The sequence below is a fragment of the Prionailurus bengalensis genome, chromosome D1, assembly GCF_016509475.1.
Source record: "Prionailurus bengalensis isolate Pbe53 chromosome D1, Fcat_Pben_1.1_paternal_pri, whole genome shotgun sequence".
NCBI lineage: Eukaryota > Metazoa > Chordata > Mammalia > Carnivora > Felidae > Prionailurus > Prionailurus bengalensis.
The window spans coordinates 114,662,122-114,687,569 of NC_057346.1; the positions used below are offsets into that span (position 1 = coordinate 114,662,122).

The 25,448-nt window shown below is 64.5% G+C and overlaps 2 protein-coding genes across 2 annotated transcripts; both read left to right on the top strand.

The window, feature by feature from the left end:
• The first annotated feature begins 3,852 nt into the window (after positions 1 to 3,852).
• CTSD (cathepsin D) lies at positions 3,853 to 14,034 on the top strand. The gene is made up of 9 exons (XM_043582041.1): positions 3,853 to 4,080; positions 6,071 to 6,230; positions 8,459 to 8,582; positions 9,056 to 9,174; positions 10,142 to 10,362; positions 12,178 to 12,300; positions 12,678 to 12,822; positions 12,908 to 13,006; positions 13,160 to 14,034. The coding sequence occupies exons 1-9, from the start codon at positions 4,013 to 4,015 to the stop codon at positions 13,325 to 13,327; spliced, it is 1,227 nt and encodes a 408-aa protein (XP_043437976.1). The 5' UTR covers positions 3,853 to 4,012; the 3' UTR covers positions 13,328 to 14,034.
• A 3,237-nt stretch (positions 14,035 to 17,271) lies between these two features.
• IFITM10 (interferon induced transmembrane protein 10) lies at positions 17,272 to 25,283 on the top strand. Its single transcript, XM_043582337.1, has 4 exons — positions 17,272 to 17,338; positions 17,745 to 17,956; positions 18,832 to 19,284; positions 24,647 to 25,283. Exons 1-4 carry the CDS (start codon positions 17,272 to 17,274, stop codon positions 24,794 to 24,796), a joined length of 882 nt encoding a protein of 293 aa, XP_043438272.1. The 3' UTR covers positions 24,797 to 25,283.
• The last annotated feature ends 165 nt before the right edge of the window (positions 25,284 to 25,448 follow it).

Here is a 25,448-nt window from a genome sequence, read left to right on the forward strand (position 1 = left end):
TGCAGAGCCCCACTTGGGATCCTCTGTCCCCCTCTCTCTGACCCTCCCTCCCTCCCTCCCCCTCCTCCAAGAAATACATGTCAAGAAAAAAGGAGTTCTTCACACATTTTGGACATCGGTCCATTACCAGGGGCGTATTTTACGAACGTGTTCCTCCGTGTACAGTTTGTCGTCTCATCTCGATAACGTCTCTTGCAGGTTTGGCCTCATTTTTTGTATTTCCTACTTAAACAACAAATCTCGGTCGGTGAAACCCGTGATCCCAAGATCACGAAGATGTTCTCCTCCGCCTTCTTCCCCCCGGGGATTTCCCCTTGACTGTTTATGTCTCTAATCCCCCTGGACTGGGTGGCTGTGCATGCCGTGAGGGGGAGACCCACATCCTCCCGTCCACCTGCCCATTTACGGAGACGTTCGTCCCTCTCAGTGTGTGGGACCCTGCCGTCCCCGCCGTCTACTTGGCTTCTCTGTGTCAACACCCCTCTGTCTTCACCACTGGATCTTTACAACTACGCCCCAGCCCCTCCCTGAAACTGCTCTCCTCAAGGTCAGATTGCCAAATCCAGTGGTCGGCGTGCAATCCCAACCTGCACCTGGTCCGCGGTGGGGCTGACACGGCCGGCCGCCACCTCCTCCGGCTGGTCTTCGTCCGGCTTCCAGGCTGTCCCTTCTTGGTCTCTCCCGTCCCTGGCCGCTCCTGCCCAGTCTCCTTTGCTGTCATTCCCTCTCGATCTCCTCACCTCTCAGAGTCGAGGGGCTCGTAGTCTCCGTCTACATTCAGCCCTGGCTGCCTCCAACCTCCGCCCCCAGCTCCGGCAGCCGCTGCCCCTCAACCGTGCTCCCTGCAGCTCAGCCCCCCTCAGAGACAAACAAGGTCCTCCCGGTGGCCGCACAGCAGAGTGACCCAGCCGGGCAGCCCCTCTCTGGCCCCGGGACCGTCGCGTGCTCTCGGCCCCCACCCGCTGCGCTCAGCCTGCTCCTGCCCAGGGTGTCGACCCATCACCTCCTTAGTCTGCTCTCAGGAGCTCCTCCCTTCGTTCCTCCTCGTTTCTGCTGAGTCCTCCCTGTGTCCCGAGTCCCCTGTGCTGTCCCCTACATTTCCTCAGCACCCAGAGCAGTGCCTGGCCTGTGGCAGGTGCTGGACAGCTGTGCGGGGGAGAGACAGACAGGTGCCTAAGGTCCCAGAGGGGCTGACCCGGGAGGCCTGGGAGAGGAGGTCAAGGGGAGGGGCTTCAGGGATGCCTGGTGGCTCAGTCGGTTGAGCGTCAGCCATCAGCTCAGGTCATGATCCCACAGTTGGCGGGTTGGAGCCCCACATCGGGCTTTGTGCTGACAGCTCAGAGCCTGTGCGGGATTCTCTGTCACCCCCTCTCTCTGCCCCTCCCCCACTCACACATATGTGTGTGTGTGTGTGTGTGTGTTCTCTCTCTCATAAATATACACATTAAAAAAACTTTTTTTTAAGTTAAAAAAAAAGAAGGGAAGTGGCTTCCAACCGCTCTCACCCTCTGACTCACCCAGGCCCACCAACCCGTCAGGGCTTTGGTTCTCCCTGCTAGAGTCCAGGGTCGGGCTGGACAGTCTCCAGACCGTGGCCCCACCCACTAGGAGCCAGAGACACCAGAACCACGCGCAGGACTCTTCACTGGGTTCAGCTTTCTGGGACACACACACCCGCTGGACTGACTTGGGAGACCTGTTCCCACCAGGTTTGCCTTGGGGCCCCCAGTCAGTGGGCACCAAAATGCCTCTAGGCCCTGTAGTTCTGTGCTGGGCCCACTGCCTTTGGCCCAACAGGAGAGTGCCTCTCCTGGCCTTTGGCAGGGGCAGGGAACGGGGCCCTCTTCGGGACCCTTGCACCTGGCTGAGGCTATACAGGGTTTTGGGGGACACAGGGCCCCGGGCCAGGGCAGCTGTGTAAGGTGGGGACACAGCTCCGTCTGGTGCCGGCCGTGGATCCCAGCCCAGCCCAGATCCCAGCCCACGTGGTCCTGTGGCACCGCCCACCGGGGATGGAGCCCCGCACTGCCCTCTGGGGAGCAGCCGCAGGGTTCGGGGGCAGCCCCTTCTGCTCCCTTTCCACCCCGAGCCTCTCCCGGTGCTGGAGAGGTAGGGAGGCAGGGTATGGCGGAGAGAAACCAGCCAGGAGCCAGCCAGCACCACTCAGGGCCAACGCCTGTTGGTGGGCACATGCCAGGCCCTGCTCTGGGTGCTGGGGGATCGTGGGAACAAGCAGCACAGACACAACGTCCTCGCGGCCCACGGAACGGATGGACACGCGGTCTCTCCGCCCAGGGCCACCGGCGGCTCCCCACTGTCCTCAGGGGAAAGCCAAGGGTCTCAGGCCGGCACAACTGACAACTGGTCACGCCCCTGACCTCTCTGACCAGCCACTCTGCCTCTCCTGTCCACACCGGCTGCTGGCCTCACCGGCCTTGTAAATGCTTCTGTGGGTAAAGCAGATGGGACCCTGCGAAGGTGTCGTTTCTCACATGTCTGTGTCTGAGCATCATGGGACACACACGGTCTTGTCCGCTAGTGGGCACTGGGACCCAGGGGGACACCAGCTGGGACCACCTTCAAGCGATCGTGGCGTCCAGCCCATCCAGAGCCCAGCTGACCTCCCAAGACAGGTCTGCTGGGGGGGGGGGGCAGGGAGGGTGGAGAGGGAGGTGATAGTGACCAGTGCAAGGGTCCCGCTTGGGCGTGCATGGGGCGAGGCCTGGACCCACGTGCCTGGGTCAGACTCTGAGGGCAGGATGTTTGCCTGCTTCGGTCCTGGCTTGAGTCCCCATATCCGGCGCCACACCAGATGATGAGCCCAGGTCAACTGTGTAGACCTGCTGAGTGCGGAGGCAGGGCAGGGCAGCGGGCACTCATCTGCGGCCATCAGGCCAAGCCGGGTGGGAGGGTGTTGGCTGGGGTCAGGGTCCTGATTTATTCAGGGGTCACAGAACCTGTTTGCCCCCTGTGAGTGGGGCACTCAAGAAAAAGTGCCCTAGGGGAGTCCCTTTGTGAAAGTTCCTCGTTGTTCCCATCCTGCTCAAATATCACCATCCCAGAGAGGCCTGCTCTCAACAATGGTCACTTTCTAGCACATTCCTCTGATTTATTTCCTTCTTGACATGGACCCTCTCGGAAATGACCCATCCAAGCTCCTTTTCTCCTTCATGCCCGGTCCTCCTTCTGGCTGGGAGTGAGGGCGGAGAAGCGGGATGTGGCCCTGCCCTCCGACAGGAGGCTGGGCACGACTGGGTGATGTGGCGGGGTCCTGGAGCTCAGCGGGTCACCGTGGCCCCAGCGAGGGACTCACTCTCTCAGCCCTCCGAGGCTGGTGAAAGCCACCTGAGCTGCTCAAGGTGGGAGACCTGTTCCTCATCTGATCCCACTGGGCGGTGTCCTTTGAGACGGGGCGTGGAAAGGGCCAGTGGGCCCCCAGAGGAAGCAGGATGCAGGGCGGCCCCGGCAGGACAGGTGGACACTTGCGAGGCGATGAGGTCGGGACGACCCCGGGCTTGAGAAGAGTGAGAGCGGTAGAAGCTTGGGCGAACGGTGGGAGGGAGGGGAGGACGGCGGTGCAGCGGGTGCAGTGCGGGGGCAGGAAGGTGGAGCAGGGGCCTCGGAAAGGCTGCGAGGCCCCACGCGGCGCACGGCCCGCGTGTCTACGGCGGCGACGGAGCCCCAGGCTCCGGAGGCTCCCCGGCCGCCGGCGCCCAGAGCCCCAGCGCCCGGTCCCCGCGGCCGGGGCTCGCAGCCACCTTCCCGCCCCGCGCGCGCGTTCCCCGGCGCCGGCAGGCCTGCGTGCGCGTCCCCGAGCGCCGTGCGCGGGCCCGGCGGGAACGCGGCCGGGGCCGCCCCGCCCAGACCCCGCCCCGCGCACGCCGGCCGAGGCCCGCGTGACCGGTCCGGGTGCAAACAGTCCGGTCAGCTGACTTTGCCAAGTGCGCCGTCATCCAGGCTATAAGCGCTCGACCTCTGGGCGCTCCGGTCCGACCCGGCCACCGCCACCACCATGCAGCCCCCCAGCGTGCTGCTGCTCGTTCTCGGCCTGCTGGCCGCGTCCGCCGCCGCGCTCATCAGGTGAGGCCCTGCGACCCCGTGCACCCCGCGACCCCTCCGTGTACCCCCCCTTCCGTGTACCCCTCCCTCGTGCACCCTCCCGTGCACCCCGCGCCCCCGGTGCCCTCCGTACGCCCTGCGCTCTGGAATGCGGGCTGTGCCGGCCCGCGCGGCCTCCTGCAGGGCCTCACCCGGGGTCCCCCGCCAGCCCGGGGACCCCTCTTCTCTACCACGGTGGAGTCTGCCTTGGGGGGCGGGCAGGAGGCGGCGGGAGGGAAGATGGGGAGACCCAGGCCGACGAGCCTCCCCAGGACAGGTGGGGCCGCGGCACCTGTACTCAAGGCCCACCTGTGTGGAAGTCTGGAGACCCAGGTGTATCTGGGCAAGTCATTTTCCCGCTTCTCCCCCTGCCCTTTGCCAGCTGTGGATTGGGCACGGTCGCCTTTGGTTGGGGTCTTGGGCTCTTACCCGGGAGACCTTCTGGGCGCTGGGGGCCCCCGGGGGTCTCAGATACAGTAGGGAGTTAGTCTAAGGAGAGGGTCCGGGTGAGGGGCGCAGCTGGCATGGGGCTGCGGGGTTCTCCACCTGTGCCCTCGCTCTAGTGAGGACCACACCTTCTTCAGGTCTCTAGGGCCTGCCCCCCCCTGTACCAGGAAAGGCCACCAACCCCAGGCCTTGTGGGCCAGCCAGGCCGAGGAGGGCGCTTCCATCCCCCGCTCCCACTCTCGCGAGGCAGCCTGAGCACCCCCCCCCCCCCCGCTTGGGGAGGGGTGTGGTGGGCCAGCCCCTCTGCTCCTGCACCCACCCTTGCCCCCCTTCCCCCCGCCCCGGGGCCTGGGAAGGCATCCTTCCAACTCCAAGGCGGGCCTTTTGCCCAGGGGCAGGTGGGTGAGGTCATAGGGCCGTGGGAGCTGGGGTGGGGGGGGGGGTGCCACTGGGACTCAGCCTTGCCAAAGGGCTGCACCATGGGCTGTGGCCTGGGGGCGTGTGGCCCCTAATGGAGCCTCCCCTGACGCCACCCACAGGCCTGCTCTCCAGGGATGCGTGGCTGTCCGGGGACTGAACCTGGGTTGCTTGGGGCTGGGCAGCTGAACCAGAGCCCCTCACACCTCCTCCCCGTCCTCTGGGACTGCTGGTGCCTGTTTCCTGGGTTACTGGAGGGTGTGCCCCTCTCCCCCCAAGCAAGGACCTTGGGCTTTTACGGCCTACCAGGTCTCAGACAAGAGTCCCATCTTCTGAAGCAGCCCTTGGCTTGCTGGAAAGGGCCAGCCGTGACCTTGAACTCCCAAATCCCCTGGGCTGGGAGGACCTGTCATCCAGGTGTGTGAGTTTGCTCAGGTCTGCTCTCCTGCCCCACCCCTGCACCATGGAAGCAGGGGTGCAAGCTTCAGGCCTGGAGGAGCCAAGGGTCCGGGTGGGGGAGGGACCTCAGGCACAGGAACCGGGACACCTGACCTCAACCCCGTGCTCTTTCTGCCCAGGCAGACTGCCAAGGCTGGGAGGCAGGGGCTGCCCATGGGGGTGCCCTGGGGCATCTCCGAGGAAGGCAGACCCGGGAGCACGGACCCCTAGCCTTCCAGTGCAGTCCTTGCCCTCCTGGGGTCTGTACCGTGGTGGGGACAGAGCACAGACCAGCAGTAAATAAATTCACTACAGCACTGGAGAGGGCCCTGGAGGGAAACGGGGTCACGTGAGGGATGGCCAAGGAGGGCTTCTCCGAGGTGGCAGTCTTGAGTCCCGTCTGGTGGCCAGGAAACGGCCAACCAAAGGCCACACAGGGGAAGTGGGGACCTCTCTGCATGGCGTCTGTGGAGAACAGATTGAGAGGGCTAGACGGATGGGTCACCTGTGACGCCGATGTCCTAACAGACCCCCATGGGCCACTGTCCCAGAAGAGACCAGAGCAGACACAAAGCGGGGGACGGGGATGGGGTGGGCGCTTTTGGAGCCCCGTGGCGGCTGAGGGTATAGAGGGGGAGGCGAGCCCTGACGGGCCCCCTCCTCTTGACAGAATCCCGCTGCACAAGTTCACATCTGTGCGTCGAACCATGTCGGAGTTGGGGGGCCCCGTGGAAGATCTGATTGCCAAGGGCCCCATTTCGAAGTACACCCAGGGAGTGCCCGCTGTGACTGGGGGGCCCATTCCTGAGATACTGAAGAACTACCTGGACGTGAGTATGGGGGTCTCCTCCACCTGGGGCGGGGGCCCGGTCGGTGGCAAACACTGAGTTGACGTGAACTGATAAGCCAGCACGAAACACTCTTTTTTTTTAACGTTTATTTATTTTTGAGACAGAGAGACAGAGCATGAATGGGGGAGGGGCAGAGAGAGAGGGAGACACAGAATGGGAAGCAGGCTCCAGGCTCCGAGCCATCAGCCCAGAGCCGGACGTGGGGCTCGAACTCACGGACCGCGAGATGGTGACCTGGCTGAAGTTGGCCGCTTAACCGACTGAGCCACCCAGGCGCCCCCGAAATACTCTTTGGCAAGCAGCGCTTTTGCTGAACCCCCCTGCTCGGTGCGGGGGAGGGGCTTCTGCTCAGCCACATCCTCCCCTGCAGTGCCCCTCCTGTCACCCCTGCCAGGTGGAGGACTCGCACTGTGTCCTTCTGGGGGGTCTGCACGGCTCCCCTGCAGGGCCTGCTTGTGTAGGGTGAGGGTGGGTTGGGGTGCCCTTGGCCCCTCCATGACCTCTCCCCCTGCGTCCCGCTGACCATCACCGACCTCAGAAGCCGCCTTGTTCTTTTTTTATTTTTAATTTTTTTTTTAAACATTTACTTATTTTTGAGAGAGAGAGACAGAGTGCGAGCAGGGGAGGGGCAGAGAGAGGGAGGCACAGAATCCGAAGCAGGCTCCAAGCTCCGAGGTGTCGGCACAGAGTCAGATGCGGGGCTCGAACCCATGAACTGCGAGATCATGACCTGAGCCGAAGTCGGACACTCGACTGACTGAGCCACCCAGGCCCCCCAGAAGCCACCTTGTTTTTGAGGCCGGTCTGTGGGATTGTGGGACAGGGCCACCCTCTGCAAATCACCGGGCTGGGCCCAGGGCCATCAGCTGGGCACGGAGGAGCCTGCGTCAGGCCCCGAGAGGCTGTGGGGTCCTCGTGGGTCATCTGGGCCAGCCCGCCCAGGCGTAACTAACTGCCTTGGAGCTTCTGTGGGGGTGCCTGTCCCGCCGGGAGGCCTGGCGCCACCCGCGACCCAGTTCCGCCTCCTTACCTCCTTCCTCTGGCCAGCAGCCAGCCCTGCACCTGCCCCGTGCTCCTTGAGGGATGTTTTATAAGCTACATAGCACGCCAGAGCTGGCCCGGCCTGGTCCCGCCTCTGGGGTCAGGTTCTGGGGCTGCCCGGGTGGGCGTCCTTCTGTCTCTCCTGCCCCTGAGTCTTGGGGACCTCGCTCCTTGCTGCCATCCAGCCTCTGGCCCACCTGTGGCTGGGACAGGTGGCTGCGTCCTTTGTCCTCTCTTGCCAGAGCCCCAGCAGTGCCAGGAAGCTGTGGCCTCACGGGCATGTGACTGGACTTGGCGGGGGGGCGGGGGGGGGGTTGCTGACTGACCGGTTCCTGGTCCCCCAATTCAGGCACACACACACATTTGCTGAGTCATCCCCCAGCCCCCCCATATCTGGACACTTCTGCTTGGTCATGAGGCAGCAGCTGTGGGTTTTCCCTGGAGCCAAGTGACAGCAGAGAGGCTCCCACAGGGACCAGAGCCGGAATATCATGGTGACCTGTGGTCTAGGCTGCCTCTCAGGGGACGGGGGCGCCCGGGCCGGCAGGACCCGGGGGGCCTCAAGCTCGTATCTCACATCCAAGCCCTCGTGTCCTCTGACCTATGAGAGCATCGACGACGAGGTTTGAGGCTCAGGGGGCGTGTGCCCCCTTCATGGTCACCTGAGCCTTGAGCCAAGTACCCTGGGCTTCCCAGGCTCCCCTCCTCCGCTGTGTACAGATGGGGAAACTGAGGCTCAGAGCAGGGAAGGCAGGGAGTCTAGGCAGTGAGGGACTCTGAGCCAACACTGTCAGTCTCCAGGGTGCACCTCCTCCCTTTGGCCGTTTGCATGCCTCTACCTAGAAGTCCTCCGGGCTTGGCCCTGTGGGGCAAGGGCAGGGTGGGAACTGAGGTCCCAGAGGCGAGCTGTGACTTCGCTCCCATCCTGGGGAAGAAGTCTCCCCTTCTGGGCCTGGATCTGTGAGGCAGAGGGGTCTTCCAGGGTATGGGGACCAGCGGCTGGGGGGGGGAGGGGGGCGGGAGGGGGTAGGCTCCAGTGTCTCCTCAGACTTGGGCCTTCCAGAGTCTGACTCCCAAGGCAACCAGTGGTCCCTCTTTGGCCCAGCGGGAATGCGGGATGCCCCCCGCCACGCCGCGGCCCTGAGGCATGCCCCTCCCCTGCCCAGGCCCAGTACTACGGGGAGATCGGCATTGGGACGCCCCCACAGTGCTTCACGGTCGTCTTCGACACCGGTTCCGCCAACCTGTGGGTCCCCTCGATCCACTGCAAGCTGCTGGACATCGCCTGCTGTGAGTCACAGCCCCGCCTCGTGCGGCTGAAGGGAGCAGGCGGGGAGGGGAGGGCCCCAGGGTGTGGGTACGCGGCCTGGCCGCCACCTCACATGCATGCAGCCCCCCTCCCACCCCCGGCCGCACACTCTCCCCCGGGCTCTGGGTCCTGCCGCCCTACCTCGGGTGCAGCCCCGTGCGCGGGGGCCAGCAGGCCAGCCCTTGGGCCTTCGGTGGCCCTGCCTCGGCCCCTCTTGGGCGACGTGCGGCTTCCAGCTCTCAGCCCCACCAGACGCGCTTGGCCCCTCTGCCCTCCCCGGGCACCCCACTTTCCAGGTGTCTGTGCAGGGCCCCGGGGTGGCTGAGGATGGAGGAGGCCAGGCCAGAGCACCGCTGGCCGAGGCCCAGGCTGGCGGGGGCGGGGGTGGGGGGGCTCCGTGGCAGGCGCCCAGGGCCTGGCGGGGGCAGCGGGCTGACGGTGGCTCTGCCCGCAGGGCTCCACAACAAGTATAACAGCGGCAAGTCCAGCACGTACGTCAAGAATGGCACGTCCTTCGACATCCACTATGGCTCCGGCAGCCTCTCCGGGTACCTGAGCCAGGACACCGTGTCGGTGAGTCTGTGGCGAGGCCGCTCCTGGGCCCTGGGATGCTCCCCGTGACCCCGGCCCCACCGCAGGGCCGGGCCGCTGAGCGTTGAGGGGGGAGAGTGGGCCAGCCAGGGTCTCGACACCCGTGGAGCCACCGGGTGTGGAACCGGGACCCGGCAGGCGAGCGAGCGATTGGCGGTGCGGCCTCCTCCCAGCCTCGCGGCCGGCGGCCAGGCAGGGGAGCCGGTCAGGGAGGGCTGAGGTGTGCCAGAGCCCCTGTGGAGGACGCCAGGAGGGCCGTCTGGGCACCCGAAGCCCCAGCCGGACCAGGAGGCTGCAGGGCACGCCAGGGCCTGCTTGTCTGGACGGTGGGGAGGGCCGTGGCGGCTGGGGACCTTCCTGCAGGCGCACTGCCCCTGCCCCGTATCCACCTGCTCTGTCAGGGTCCCCTCCTCCTGGACTCTGTGGGTCCGCAACAGGATGTCGCCCGCCACGCTCCCCTGTTCCCGGTGTCGCAGGGTGTCAACCCCAAACAGACGTTTCTTCCCACATCCTGCTCTGCCTCTCTGTCAGCTGCCTGGCCCGCAGTGGGGGAGGGGCGGCGTGGCCTCAAGTCTGCTGAGTTGGGTCATGGGGTTGGGTCATGGGGTTCCAGCAGGCCAAGGGCAGGAGCAGGCCTGGGCCGGCGGGGGGAGGGGGCCAGGAGGCCAGAGCCGAGCACGGAGCCCAGCCCTCTGAGCTGACTCCAACTCCGTCGGTGCCCCGACCAGCACAGGCCCCACGTCCCTGTCCCACCAGTGCCGCCAGCCTTTCTCCCGGGCCCTCTGCCCGTCCCAGGCCCTGGGTGCGCAGTGGCGGGCGGGGGCCGAGCACCGCTGCTCCGTGGGGACGGGGCGGGTGCTGGAGCTGTGGCCGTGAGCGCGCGCGCGGGACCTGGGGTCGGGCCCCGCAGGCCCCTGCGGCCCGCTGACCACCCCCCTCCGGCCTGCAGGTACCCTGCCAGGCCCCGACCGTGGCTGGCGTCAAGGTGGAGAGGCAGCTCTTCGGTGAGGCCATCAAGCAGCCGGGCATCACCTTCATCGCTGCCAAGTTCGACGGCATTCTCGGCATGGCCTACCCCCGTATCTCCGTTGACGACGTGCTGCCCGTCTTTGATAACCTGATGAAGCAGAAGTTGGTGGAGAAGAACATCTTCTCCTTCTACCTGAACAGGTGGGGCGGGAGGGCCGGCCCCCTCTCTGCCCCGGTCCTCACCCCGCTCCCCAGCTCGGTGTGGCTGAGTGCAGGGGGCTCGGGCCACCACCTCCCTGGCCACCCTCCAGGCGCCGGGCTGCAGCTTCTGACCTCTGACCGGAGGCGGGACTGGCCGCCCTCTTGCAGACCCACGGGCAGCCGCACAGCCCGGGCTTCCCACCGGGAGCGGCTCGGGCTGTGGGTCCAGCATCTTGCTCAGCGGGCCGCCTGGGGAGAACCGGACCCCGGTCGGGCGTCAGCACAACTCCTCCTGGGTCCGTCAGCCCGGCTTTCCCTGGGCCTGATGAGAGGAAGACGTGGCCCCTGGGTCACTGATGGCCTAGAGGGGACAAAGCCATGGGCCCCAACCTGAAGCAGGGCCTCTGGAGACGAGGATTCTGGGGGCTTTCCACGGGAGGTGACCCCAGTTGGGCCTTGAGTGCCAGGTGCTGCTAGAGGCGGCCGTGGGCCAAGGTTGGTGTGGAGCGCGGCCTCCGTCATGCCATCTGGAAGCAGCCCCCAGTGTGTCTGTGCCTGCCGCCCTGAGAGAAGGCCCCCACCCTGGTGGCCCTTGCCCCACACGGAGGGTGGGGTCACCTACGTGCAGGGGCCTCGTCTCTCCCCTCAGGGCGGTGCCAGATGGGGGTGTGCCAGGCCTGGACGTGTGGGCAGCGTGTGAGCGGGCAACCCTGCCGACCACTGGTGGTCACCGCGCCACCTCACCCCCCCCCCCCCCCCCCAGAGCCGTCACCCTCCAGAGCCTGCCCACTTGCCCTTCTGGCTGAATGCCAGCTCGAACCCTGCCCTCAGCCTGGCCCCTGCCTGGGTGCTGCGCTCTGTCCCTTGATCAGAGCTTGGTCGGTGTAAATACCCAGCGGCCGGGCTGGGCAGAGCCACCCCTGGAGGCTGGTCTTTTCCTGTGAAGCCTCGGGCCCAGGGTGGGTGGACAGGGGGAGGGGACCCAGGAGGTTGGCCAGGCCCAGGCCCAGGGACAGACAGTGCGGTCGGTGCGGTCAGTGCTGTCAGTGCTGGGTGGGGGCCGACGGACAAGGGCAGGGAGGTGGGGCAGGGCTGCAGGTGGGGAGCGGACAGGAGATCGTGGTCTGGGATTTCGGAGGTGATGGGAGGTGAAGGCCAGGGGGGAGGGCCACGTTTGGCCTGGTGCTTTCTGGGTGTGGGGACAGCCCAGGAAGAAGACCGCGAGCTCAAACCCTAAGTCTGGAGAAGGGTCTGAAGGTGGGAGGGTGCTCAGCGCAGGCTGAGCGGAGATGTGGGGGTGGGGGCAGTTGGGTGAGGATGTGGACGGAGAGCGTCCCTGGAACAGCAGGTGCACGGGCCCCAGGGCAGGAGTGAGCTGACTTCGGTGCCGCCTCCTGCAAGCCCTCCCTGGTTTGTGTTGTTTTCACGCAGGGGAGGGTCCCCTCCTTGGGCTCCTAGCTTTCACTTCCCTGTCTGCCAGCTGCCTTGACCCTGGCCCGTTTCCGCTGGCAGACCAGGAGCGCCTGAGGTCTGGGCGGCATCTCGTGGCCTGCAGGCCACACGGGGTGTGGGATTGGAGCCCCTCCCCTTGGGGAGAAGGAAGTCCCCTCCCTTCCGGATCCTTCCATCCTTGTGGGTCTTTGGACAGCACCCCCCCACACACACCCTCCACCCTTCACCCTTTGCTTCTGACTTGGCTCCAGCTGGTGCCGGTGGCACCCAACGCTAAGGCCGGAGGCTTGGTGTGGGGGCGGGCAGGGGTCCCCCGTGCTCGAGGGGCAAGGGCGGCCGACTTCCTCTTTTCTCTCTTCCCAGGGACCCTAACGCGCAGCCCGGGGGTGAGCTGATGCTGGGTGGCACGGACTCCAAGTACTACAAGGGCCCCCTGTCCTACCTGAACGTCACCCGCAAGGCGTACTGGCAGGTCCACATGGACCAGTGAGTGTGGGGCCCCTCCCAGCCCCCCCGCAGCAGGCCTCTGGGCATCTCCAGCTCTCGGGGCTGGGAGGCTGCAGTGGGCGTGCTGGGCCCTGGACCCCCCTGGCCCTGGGTGCCTGTCCCACCTCCTGGCACCCAGCTGAGCCCCTGGCCCCTGGGCTCGGGCCCTGCCCTGCTCATGATGTCAAAGGCGGCTGTTGACCTGCTCTTGGCCTCTTGGGCCCCAGCCCACCTCCACCCCCAGCCACAGAGAGGAAGAGAGGGTACTGAAAAGGTGGGGGTCTCAGGCGGCCCTGGCGGTAGGACTGACCCCCCACCCCCCACCCCCTGGCCCCACCCCGAGCCCAGCCAGGGGCCTCATACCTCCTCCCCCTCAGGGTGGACGTGGGCACCAGCCTGACTCTGTGCAAGGGGGGCTGTGAGGCCATCCTGGACACGGGCACCTCCCTCATGGTGGGCCCCGTGGACGAGGTGCGTGAGCTGCAGAAGGCCATTGGGGCTGTGCCGCTGATCCAGGGCGAGGTGAGTGGGCCCAGCAGTGTGGGCAGGATGCCGCCCTCCCCCCCCCCCCCCACCGGCCACACCTAAACTCTCTTCCCTCCCTCAGTACATGATCCCCTGCGAGAAGGTGTCCACCCTGCCCGAGGTCACTGTGAAGCTGGGGGGCAAAGGGTACAAGCTGTCCTCGAAGGACTACACGCTCAAGGTCAGTGGGGGCAGGGGCAGGTGGGCAGGGCGCTGACCACCAGGGCACAGGGCACAAGCTGTCCTCGAAGGCCTACACGCTCGAGGTCAGCGGGGGCTGGGGGGGCAGGGCAGGGGCAGGTGGGCGGGGCGCTGACCACCAGGGCCGTCTCAGGTGTCGCAGGGCGGGAGGACCATATGCCTGAGCGGCTTCATGGGTATGGACATCCCCCCGCCCGGTGGGCCGCTCTGGATCCTGGGTGACGTCTTCATCGGCCGCTACTACACCGTGTTCGACCGGGACGAGAACCGGGTGGGCCTGGCCGAGGCCACCAGGCTGTAGCCGCCGCGCCCGCCACGGAGGAGGGAGTCCAGGAGGAGGAGGCCGGCCGCCCCCGCCCTCCTGGCCGCCCCGCCACACACTTTCACACTCACACCCCCGCTCTGCGGGCGCCTCCGGCCCGCCGATTTCTTCTGCGGTTTTCCCCAGCCCTGGTTGTGGAAGTCCTGCCCACACGCCCGTCTGTCCGTCTGTCTGTCTGTCTGTCTGATGGAGGGCCGGGTGCGGGCAGCAGCCGTGGGCTGATCGGCGCGGAGCCGCTGCACTAACTCGGACGACCGGGCCCCGCTTTGCAGCCGGCCCCTTTGTATCCCAGGACCCGTCCCCTGGGTCGTCCCCCGCCTCCCCAGCCCTGGGGGCCTGGCTGCCCAGGCAGAGCCTCTGGACTGAGCCCACACCCTGTGCCAGGCTGTTCTCTGGGTTCCTCTTCTGCCCGGCCTGGGGTCCCGGCCCCACCCGTGCTTCTGCGTGGGCCCGTTGAGGAAGGGCCAGCCGAGGCCCGAGGACAAGCAGGAAGGGGTTAGAAGGGTAGGAGCTCAGAGACCGAAGCCAGCCTTGTGACACGTGTGGGGTCATCCTGGGGCTTGACCTCGTCCAGGAGGGCGCTCATGGGTCCAGGGTTGGGGAAAAAGGGGAAGGGGGCTGGTGCCACCGTCTCTGGTGGCTGGGAGCCAATGTTGATGTGAAAATACAGTTGTTTGGGCCTCTTTTTTCTGTGTTGGCATGTGTCGTGTTTGGTGGGAGGGAGGTTCTGAATGCGGATGTGGGAAGGAGCTGGTGTGGCCAGTGTGAGGCTGTTTCAGAGGGCTCACAGCCAGGCTGGGGCGGGGTGGGGGGGGGGCCCTGGCTCCCAGACCCCAGCCCCCCTGCCCTGCACAAGGGACCCTGGAGGCTTTGGTTTGCCGCCCAGCCTCGAGGCTGAGACGCCACTGCCCGGGAGCGGGCTGGTAGTGAGGCCCGGGGCTGCGACCAGCTGGATGTGGCCTTGGTGGGAGGCCGCAGGACGGGGCTTTCAGAGTGGTCCAGGTGAGCACCTGCCGCGCTTTCCGCCAGCAGCGGGGCCCTGGACTTCCCTGGTCCCCCTGCACACCCGTTAGAGTCTAGGACAGGTGCCTGCGTGGGGCTGATGGCAAGAGCACCCCGCCTCCCCCTGGGGCTCCCAGCCAGCACCTGAATGCAGCCTCTGTGCGAAGCCGGCACCATGGCAGGCCAGCCTGGGGTCCTGAGACCTCGGCTCGGGGGTCCCAGTTAGGAATCCCTCAGGTGACCTTCCTGGTGGTCCAGCCTGTTGGGAGTTCCCTGAGGGGCCCTCGGGAGTATCTACCCAGATGCAGCTGCACAGCCAGGAGGTTTTAAGGGATGAATAGGAGTTTGCGAGCAGCTGGGATCAGTGGCTCCGGACCCTTGCCGGGCGCCCACCCCCTGCAGGTGTGAAGAAACGGCAAACGTTTCACGCGGCACTGTGCCGGTACCCCCTCAGCCTTCAGGGGCGTGGCTGTCGAGGGGCTCAGGGGGCCGCACCCCAGAACTGAGCCCTCACTGGCACCTTTAACAGACATTCGGCTAGAATCGCAGGGAGGCTGGTAACATGCGCCTGAAACATGAGTGGGGAGCCTGGAGTCGCAGAGCCGCAGGGCCTGGCAAGGCTGCCGCGGGGGGGGGCCGCCTCATCCGAGCCCTTGTGCACCGAGAGGCCTGGCATCAGGGCGGGCCGGGAGGGAGGCCGCACTCTGCACCACTGCCCGGCTCCTGCCGGCCGCCCTGGGCTCTGTCTCCCACCACCCACCGTGCCGCTTGCCACACAGCTCTGGCCCTCGGCCGGGACACCCCCCCCATCCCCTCTCTGGGACTTGGGGACCAGCACCGCTGGATGCCCCCGGCCCTTCCCCCGACGCTTCCCCCGATGAGCGCAGGCTGGGCCTCCAGCCCCTACCGGCCACTGGGGTGCTGACGCCCCTGCCCAGAGCCAGGACCTTACGGCTGGCTGGCCTGGGCTGCTGGTCGGCGTCCTCCGGACTCCGGAGTCTGACTCCGGGCTCAGGTCCAGCCTCTACGGTCCAACCAACCTTAAGTCTCTGGTCTGTCTTTGGAAGATGGGTGATAACAGGGCACTCCTCGCCAGGGGCCTGGCAGAGACCCACGGGGTGCCCAGCTCAGCGCCTGGCACTCTTCCTGGCGGGCTTGCTGGGCTCTGCATCAGCACCGCAGGCTCCAGTGGGCATTTCCTGCCTCTTGCCCTTGCCTGGAGGACACCCCACCCAAATCGAGCCCCTTCCTTCACCTACTGGGTGGAGGCCCGTGGGGGCTGGAGCCCCCTTCCCCCAACCGCCCTGGGTTCTGGGGTCCTCAGAAGGAGGCAGCCTCAAGGCAGTCTGGAGCAGGCCCCCGGGGGCCAGGAGGACTCCTGTGCAGACCAGCTCTGTTGGCCGCTGCCTGCAGCCTGCCTGCCTAGAGCAGGGTGGGGCGGGGCCTGGGGCAGGTGAGGCAGTGCTGGGCCCCGGGGGACCCGGTAGTGTGGCTGCAGACCGCAGGCGGGCCACACCTTAGGTCAGGCGCCTCCTGAGGCCTGGGGGTCCAGGTGCCCCCAAGCGAGGGCCCTTGTCAAGGGGGCAGTGGGTGTCGCGTGAGGGAGAACTGAATCCTGGTCCCCCCACAGTCCCCGTCACCTTAATGCCCGGGGGCTCTTGGTCTGGGTCCAGCTGTGCCCAGGGCGTGGGCCAGGATGGAGGGTGGCCCTGGTGCTTGGGACCTCTCCCACTCACAGAGGGTTTTGTCAGCCTCCTGGAGGTTCTGGGGGTTCCTGAGGCCATGGATGAGGCTGGGCCTGGGAGGCCAGGGGGCGGGGCTGGAAAAGGGAGGGCTGCAGAGGGGGTGGGGCCTGTCCAGGGTTCAGAGAGGGCCTAGGGCTCATAGCACACAGAGGTTCGGGGAGAGCAGGGGGTTGGCAGAGGACTGGGGCGGAGGCGGGCAAGGACTCCCGGAGAGAAGGGGCCCCTGGGAAGGCCCAGGCTCAGAGGAGAGAGGGTCGCGGAGATGGCGGATTGACCAGATTGAGCTGGTCAGAGGAAAAGGGGGCTTTAGGAGAGGAGAGGCTCTGGGTGCAGTCAGGGCCTCAGAGGAGGACAGGGACTTGGAGGGAGCTGGGGAAGGAAACCTGGGGCCCCGGTGCATAGACACAACTTCTGGGGGGCTTTGGATTCTGTGGAGGCTGGTGGGTTGGTAAAGAGAACCCAGCTGGGAGGGCACTTGCATGGTGAGGTGAGGGGCTCCGGGAGAGGCAAAGAGGGACGCGGCTTCTCCCTTGCAGACGGACCCGCTGGGACTTCTGCAGGAAGGGGAGGTCAGCTGGGGACAAGTGTGAGAGGGAATGAGAGGGTGTGGCATGAATGGAGGCTCCCAGAAGGGGCTGGGCTGGGTGGGCCGGTGTTGATTAGGGGAAGGGGCATCTGCAGGGGACCAGGCCCAGGTGGTCCAGGCAGGGCTGGCAGAGAGGCATGGGCAGCTGAGTGGACCTGTCTCCAAGGAGATAAGTGTCATTAGGGGCTTGGACAAGGACATCTGGCCCCATGGGCAGAGGGGACGAACGGGTGAGAGGTCACGGCCTTGGAGACTGGACTGTATGAGGAATACACGTTCAGGAGGTGGGGCTCGGGGCTCTGGGCTGGGCTGTGTGGGGTCAGACCTGGGGAAAGGGGGTCTGGAGCTTCCACGAGGGTGGGCCCAGAAAGGACAGGGCCACATGGGGGCCAGCCAGCACGGCTCAGGGAAGGCCTGGACTTGGTGGCTTCTGGGGCTGGGGACCTGGTTAGTGGCAGGATTGTGCAGAGGTGGGTAACGGGATGGGGGCTCAGTGAGGTGCACCCTGCTCAGGCAGGTGCTACAGCTGGGGACCTGGGGCCTTCGAGGGGCTTGGTTTTGGCAAGGGATGCACGAGAACAGGAGAGCAGATGGGGGCTGGGCTGGGTGAGGGGCACGGGCCAGAGTACCGGGGGCTCTGCGTGGGCTGGGTGCTTGGTGAGGCCAGGACTCCAGGAGGGGCAAGGATGGACATGTGGGGAGGGGAGGGACACAGCAGTCAGAGAGGGGGCAGCGGAGGGGAAGGGCTCAGACAGCCTTGCCGGTGGCCACGGTGGGGCAGAGGGGGACAGCAGGAGGATGAAGGGGCTCCCTCCTGGAGAGACAGACAGGGGCGGGCCTGGGGGCTCAGCAAGAGGGAGGGACAGGGAGGGAGGCGAGGGAGACACAGCAGGAGAGGACACCGGGTGGCCCTGTGGGAGAACCCGTCCCGAAGCCCCCCACAACCCTCACCCCGCCGGCTCTGCGCCCCCTCCCCAGGGTCCGGCTTCCGGCCGGTGCCTGAGGCCCCCACCCTGCGGGCGGGAGGAGGCGGGGAGGTGGCTGCGGCCGCCGGCGCCGTGAGTCAGGCTGGGGCTGCAGCCGCGCGGCCGGCCTGGCGCTGCGGAGGGAGCTCAGGAGCGGGGACAGCGGCGCCGCCAGCCCCGCGTGCTCCCCCCGCCGAGGCTGGGCCGCCGGGACGCGGAGCGGCCGGGCAGACAGCGAGCCGCGGGCCGGCGGAAGGACGCGCGGACCGCGGTGCAGGGATCCGCCTGCCCGCCCAGGAGTCGCCAGCAGGTGAGGGCGCGCCGTCCGCGCGGCCGTTCAGACCCCGGCGGCCCCGGGCGGCGGGGCGACGGCCACAGACCCCTGCGGGGGTGGGGGTGGGGGTGGGGGCGCAGGGCGCGAGCGTCTCGGTGCCTGGCCGGAGAGGTGCTCGTCTGGCAGAGTGTCCTTGCGCGCCTGTTTGTGGCGCGGGCTGGGTGGCTCCCTGGGAGCGTGTGCTGGGGTCCCGGGGCCGCTCTGGGCCGGGCCGGGGTTGGGGGCGGGGCGGCGTGCGCGAGTTTGGAGCCCCTGCAGTCGCCCCGCTGCCATCCCTGGGCGATTGCGTCGGATCCTGTGTGGCTGTGTGTGTATAACCTGCGTGTCACAGGGCAGGGCTTTTCCCTGGCATCCCGGTGCACAGCGTGCCCAGGGTCTGGGGAGCCTTTGGTGTCCGATGTGTTAGGGGCGTCAGCGTGCAGGTGCCCCAGAGGGCTCTGCTCATTCTGCCAGATGGTGGCCGAGACACCGTCATCGTGGGTCTGTGTGCCCTGTGCGTGTACCGGGGTGTTTGGGACGCTGGCGTGCTGTGTTTATTGCAACAGCGTGTTGGTTGGGGCGTTGCTGGGTACGGGGGGGGGGTGCTCTTGTGTGTCAGTGGGTGAATGTGCGCAGATGGCAAAGTGATGAAAAGCCCCCGATGTTCCTGCCAAGGCTGCTGTGAAGGGCTGTGGCACCGGGGTGCCTGGGGCGGGTGGGGGAGGCAGGTGGCAGGCTGGCGGCCTCGGCGGGGATTTCCAGCTCCTCTGGGGCTGCTCGCGAGTCTGCAGGGGAGATGCTGCAGGACATCAGGGCAAGCCCTGCAGGGCGGGCGGGACCCAGCTCCCTCCTCCTCTCCCCCCCGCCTCCAGGCCCAGGGCCCAGGCCAGTGCCCAGCCCCGCTGGGAGCCCCGGCCAGCACCACGGACGGCGCCCAGGAAGCCCGAGTCCCCCTGGACGGGGCCTTCTGGATTCCGAGGCCCCCGGCAGGCTCCCCGAAGGGTTGCTTTGCCTGCGTGTCCAAGCCCCCGGCTCTGCAGGCTCCAGCGGCCCCGGCCCCTGAGCCCTCGGCATCGCCCCCCATGGCGCCCACCCTGTTCCCCATGGAATCCAAGAGCAGCAAGACGGACAGCATGCGGGCTTCTGGCGCCCCCCAGGCCTGCAAACACCTGGCCGAGAAGAAGACCATGACGAACCCCACAACGGTCATCGAGGTCTACCCGGACACCACCGAGGTCAACGACTACTACCTGTGGTCCATCTTCAACTTCGTCTACCTCAACTTCTGCTGCCTGGGCTTCATTGCGTTGGCCTACTCCCTCAAAGTGAGCCGGGCAGGGGCGCGGGGGGCAGAGGAGCGGGTCCCGGCAGGTGGGGGCCGCCTCGCAGGATCCGGAGACACGCGGATGCTGGCCAGCTCTGAGCCCGCAGGGAGGGGCTGCCCTCCCCATCCTGGGCTGCGGAAGCTTCCAGGGCGTCTTGACGGGGCTCGGGGGCCGCAGGACTGGGTTCTCTACACAGCCAGCTTAGTCCTCAAGGTGCAGACTCGGGGCTCGGTCTGTCCGCTGGGCCGTGGGAATTACACTCAGATGTAGCTGCCCCTGGGCACTCGGGGGGTGGGGGGAAGCCAGCACACAGATGCAGACCCTCAGCACCCTTCCCGTGTCAGCAGGAGGACGGCTCGGGCCCCTCACAGGGGAACCTGAAACCAGGCAGACCTTCAGAAGGAGGCCACGGTAGCCGGGGTCTCTGACCACGGTGGACAAGGTGGTCCCACACTCTTTCTAGACGTCCGTCCTGGTGGCTGGGGAGGGGGGGGTGTCCAGGGGGAGAGAGGCATGACCCCAAACCCTGAGTGCGTACAACTTTGGGAAGCCCCTGACTGCTGGGAGAGGAGCCGGCTGGGAGCAGAGCCGGGTGCCAGGCAGACAGGACCCCACGTCCCTGGGGCAGAGGGGAAAGAAATGGGCCCAGATTGCAGGAAGGGGCCTGTGACCCACTCACATCTGAGGTGAGGAGCCCTGTGCAAGTGTGTAAGAACTGAAGAGCCAGGGGCTGTTGGAACCCAAGCAGCAGGACCCGCCTCCCTGTCACTCCGGACGGGTTTGGCTCCTGTAGAGTCAGAGGTCACTGTCCCTGGATTCGCGTGTCCGAGGCCAGGTGCACATCACCGACTGCAGCCGCCCGGTGAGGTGGGGGCAGGGGGGTGGGCAGCGGTGGGATGTGGGGCTGCAGGGAGAGGAGAGTCTGGACCAGGGAGGCTGCAGGGGGGAAGGACAGCAGCCTGGACACAGCTCTGCCTCTGCGCATCTTCGAGCCCCACCCCTGCCCCTGGCATCACATGCCCCAGCCGCCTGGCTCTCCCGACCTCCTGACTCTTCGTCAGCGTCCCCCACCGCCAGGCACACCTTCGCCTCCAGGCTGGTGCACGGAGCTCTGGGCCTCTGCCATGTGGGGCCTGTGTGGTGTGAATGAGTGTGTGTGAGTGTGCATGGATGCACGAGCGTGTGTGCCCACGTAGGTGTGAATGCGCGTGTGCACAGGTGTGTAGGTGTGGATGTGTACGTGTAATTGCATGTGTGCATGTGTGTGGATGTGAATGCGTGTGTATATTTGTGCACGTGAGTGTGTTATGTGTGGGCTCGCGTGTGTGCATGTATATAAGTGAGTGCGCATGTGTATGGGTGTGCATATGTGTGCGAGTGTATACAGGTGTGGGTGTGCGTGTAATTCATTGCATCGCGTGTGCGTGCGTGAGTGTGCATATATTTGTGAATGTGTGGGTGAGTGGTACGTGACTTTGTGCGCATGTGTGCGTGTGTGTGCCTGTGTGTGCTGTGAAATCACACCGGAAGGGGCCCCTGGGGATTAGGGGTGAAGGCCCCCACGCCAACCCCAGCTCTGGCCCCAACAGAACAGTGCCAGGCAGAGGGCATCGTGGTGGGGGCAGCTGGTGACGCTCTGCTTCCCCTGGGGCCCTCTTGCCGTGCCCTGACGATGGCCTGTGGACACGGGTCCGGCCGCGTGGGCTCCTGTCCGGAAGCTGTCCCCCCCTTCCCCTTGGCTCGGCTGTGGGCGCCGGCTGGCACAGGGCAGGCCCATCTGGTGCAGGTTGTAGGTAGGTCACAGACTTCTGAATGGTGCAGGATTTGTGCTCTGACCGGGTGGGCAGGAATTGGTCCTTCTGAGGGGTGGAAGGGAGATCACGCTGCCTCCACCCCGGGGCTGCTCCCCCACGTCCTTCCTGGGGGACAGCCAGGGCAGAAAGGCCCGGGGCTTCTGGGGAAGGAGTGTGCAAGGTGAGCTGTCTCTGGCCTGGGCAGAGGGGGTGCAGGAGCGGCGGGCTCGGGCTCCTGCACCTGGGAGCTTGTCCATCTGTCCATCCAGCTGTCTCCTGGCCTGCTGCACCCGACGCTATTTGCAGCCAGTCATGGGCACTTCCAAGGGCGCCTAACGGACTTGGGGTCAGAAGGCCTTGGCTGAAGTCCCAGCTTGGTCCCTGAAGAGGGGTGAGCTCTTCACAAACCACCTTCCTCTGAGCTGGTTCCTGTGTCTGCTCACAAAACAAACAGAAATGAAAACAACGCCCAAGTCAGCACGCGTGAGCGGGGCAGAGGCTGGCATTCGGTGGGTGTGAAGCAGACATTGTGTCCCTGTCACGGGCGCCTGTCCATCCGCTGTCTCCACCCACGTGGGCCTGTTCCCTTCGATGCCAGCTGGGTCTGCGACACTCCCCTGCCCCAGGCATGGTTGCCCACCCAACCAGACCCATCCCTCCATCTTGCTGTCACTGGTGCCGAGGAGGGCCGGCCACTGTAGGGGTCAGACAGGGCTGTACGAGGGGGTAGGTGGACAGAGGGCACCTTCAAGGTGGAGTAAGTGTCATGGTGTTTCAGAAAAAGAATATTTCCTTCCTGGTTTGGGGTGAGTTTGGAGTCCAGAGTGGGAGACTTCCGGGAGGAAGCATCATCTTCACTGGGCTCTGAAGGGCAGGTGAGGTGACAGGTGTTCCAGATATAAACTAGGACATGAGGGTGGGGCGATCTGGGGGGAACTGCAAGGCCCCCATATTCTCTGGGGGCGAGACGACAGTCCTGGAAAGCCAGACTGAGGCCATGCAGTGAAGGATTTGGAAAAATATGTGAGGGGTTTGGATGTCATCATGTGGAAGACCCAGAAGGGAAGATATGACCAGAGCTATGAAATCTGCAGCCAGTATGAAGGAAGAGGATGAGAGAAGCCCCAGGGCAGAGAAAAGCTAGGGTCCCAGTGTGGTGTCCAGGAAAGGGGGCACATGGCCTGAACCAGGGCAGGGATGGTGGGCAGGAGACGAGGAGCAGATATAATGATATGGTGGTTGTTCCATGTGGGCCCAAGAGGTGGTGGACTTCCCAGTGACAGGGAAGTCAAAAAAATTCATTGGGGGGGGTATTGTGTCAGTTTTTGTATATACATATTTGCCCACTACCTGCTTTCTGAATGTCAACAGCATCCACCCATCTACCCACCCATCCATCCATCCACCCACCCATCTATCCATCCACCATCCATCCATTCATCCATCCAACCAACCATCCATCCACCCATCCATCCATCCACCCATCCACCCATCCACCCATCCACCCATCCACACACACATCCATCCATCCAACCAACCATCAATCTGTCCACCCACCCATCCATCCATCCACCATCCATCCATCCACCCACCCATCTATCCATCCACCATCCATCCATTCATCCATCCAACCAACCATCCATCTGTCCACCATCCATCCACCCATCCACCCATCCACACACACATCCATCCATCCAACCAACCATCAATCTGTCCATCCATCCGTCTATCCACCATCCATCCATCTATCCATCCATCCATCCACCCATCCACCCATCCACACACACATCCATCCATCCAACCAACCATCAATCTGTCCATCCATCCATCTGTCTATCCACCATCCATCCATCCATCCATCCATTCACCATCCCTTATACATTGATCCCTGCTCCTTTATTCCCTTCAACCCATTCAAATAGTCACCCACTCCTCTATTCATCTGTTTATACATGTTCATCTTGCTTCCTCCTCCCTTCCGTACTCTGCCCCATCCCGTCCCCATGTATTTTGTACATCAGTTCACTTGACTGTTCATCTAACCTTACTTCCCCCCAGTAGCTTTCCCTGCTTTACTTACCACCTCTACATGTCAGCCATCCATCCATCCTGTGACCCAGCACACCAATAAATCCACTCATCCTTCAAGCTGACAGCATCCCTTCTTTCCACTGCTCCTCTAGCTGAGCCACGTGCATCCATTCATCATGTACCTGTCTTCACACTCACCCTTGCTCACTCTCACCTTGTTATCCCTTATGTCATCTCATCCATCCATATGACCCATGCACTATCATTTTTTTCTATTTTCCCTCCCTTCTCATCCATCCACAAATCCAACTACACTTCTTTGGACTTTGTGGAGGGAGAAAGTGCTGAAGAGAGGGAAATCCTAGGATTTACCCTGCGTGAGGGTGGCTTCCTCCTTGGGAACACCTCTTCACAACCAGAGAATCTTGGAAATGGGTCCAGCTCTGCCCACTGTCTTCCCTGTATCTTTTTTTTTTTCAACGTTTTTATTTATTTTTGGGACAGAGAGAGACAGAGCATGAACCGGGGAGGGGCAGAGAGAGAGGGAGACACAGAATGGGAAACAGCCTCCAGGCTCTGAGCCATCAGCCCAGAGCCCGACGGGGGGCTCGAACTCACGGACCGCGAGATGGTGACCTGGCTGAAGTCGGACGCTTAACCGACTGCGCCACCCAGGTGCCCCTATCTTCCCTGTATCTTAACATCCCTTCCCAGAGACCACGGGGCCCACTGCCTGTTCTGTCTAGTGCCTATTCTTAGGTAACCCCTGTGAATTTTAGATTAAGGAGCCGCTCAGACTAGGGCACACTTACAACCTCCATTGGCTGATCATATAACTCTCTGAGACCAACTTTCTCCTTTGTCTTGTGAATTCATTTGTCGATCCCAGCTTTATTGAGCTACAGTTGACCTACAAATTGGAGAAGTCCAACGTGCACAACGTCACAATTCGATACACGTACATCCTGCAAGATGATCGTAACAAGAGGGTTCGTTAGCACATCTGCCACCTCACATAATTATTGTTTTTGTGGTTGGTGGGGGTTTTGGTGGTAGGAACACTTACAATCTGCTCTTGCCAACTTTCTTTTTTTTTAATGTTTATTTATTTATTTTGTGTGTGTGTGTGTGAGTGAGAGAGAGAGAGAGAGAGAGAGAGAGTTCAAGCAGGGGAAGGACAGAGAGAATCGGAGAGAGAATCCCAGGCTGCACTGACAGTGCAGAGCCCGATTCAGGGCTCGAACCCATGAACCGGGAGATCATGACCTGAGCCGAAATCCAGAGTCGGATGCTTAATTGACCGAGCCACCCAGGTGTCACCCCCCCCCCCCACCGCCTCCTTGATTCAGTAACTTTCGATCGAATAGTACAGTATTGTTAAACAGTCCTGTTTTATTTTAAACAATTTCAGACGTGGAAAAGTTGCAAAAAGAACCACAAAGAATTCCCGGGTGCCCTCCGCACAGAGGTGCCCCATACCCGTATTTGCCTTTCCCTGGTCTCTGGCCTCGGGCCTCACCTCCCCCCTCCGGCTGCAGGTTCGAGACAAGAAGCTTCTCAATGACCTGAATGGAGCAGTGGAAGACGCCAAGACCGCCCGGCTGTTCAACATCACCAGCTCTGCCCTGGCGGCCTCTTGTATCATCCTCGTCTTCATTTTCCTGCGGTACCCGCTCACCGACTACTAGGACCCCGCCGGGCGCCGCCGGCCGTGGAGACGAAGCCCCGAGACACGTCCGTTTGACAACGGACGCGATACGGGATGCGGTGTGTGGTTGGGGCAGAGCAGGGCGCGGGCCCTGGGGCCCCCCCGAAGCTGTGAAGCGGGCAGCGAGGCCGCCAGAAGCTCCGCGCAGTAAGGGGGCAGCGAGCTTCGGGCCAGCCCACCCTCTCTGCCTCTGCCCGTTCCCGGGGTCTGGGTTTCTCCCTGTGTTGCCGCACCCTGGCTTCCAGCGGCTGCCCCCCGCCCCGCCCTCCTGTGCCGCACCCAGGCTCCTGGGGCCCCTCTGGCCCGACACCCAGCAAGAAGGGCTTCTGTGAGAGCTCCCCGGCTTGGGGGGGCTGCCAGCATCTGGGGACTCACTCTCTCCTTTCTGACCCCACCTCCTCCAAGCTGTGACCCTGCTCAGAGCTCTTGTATCTGTGAACTTTCAATAAAATACCTGTCTGGCTCCAGCCCAGCCTCTGTCCCAGGGCCGAGCAGGGCATGGGGGTGGGTGGATTTGGCAGCTTTGGGGGCCCCACTCAGGCCCTGCCTGGCGGTTCAGGCCCCCCCCCGCCCCAGTGCCAACACCGCCTGGGAGGGTTTGCTCCGTGACCTGGCAATCTTCTGCCCATGGT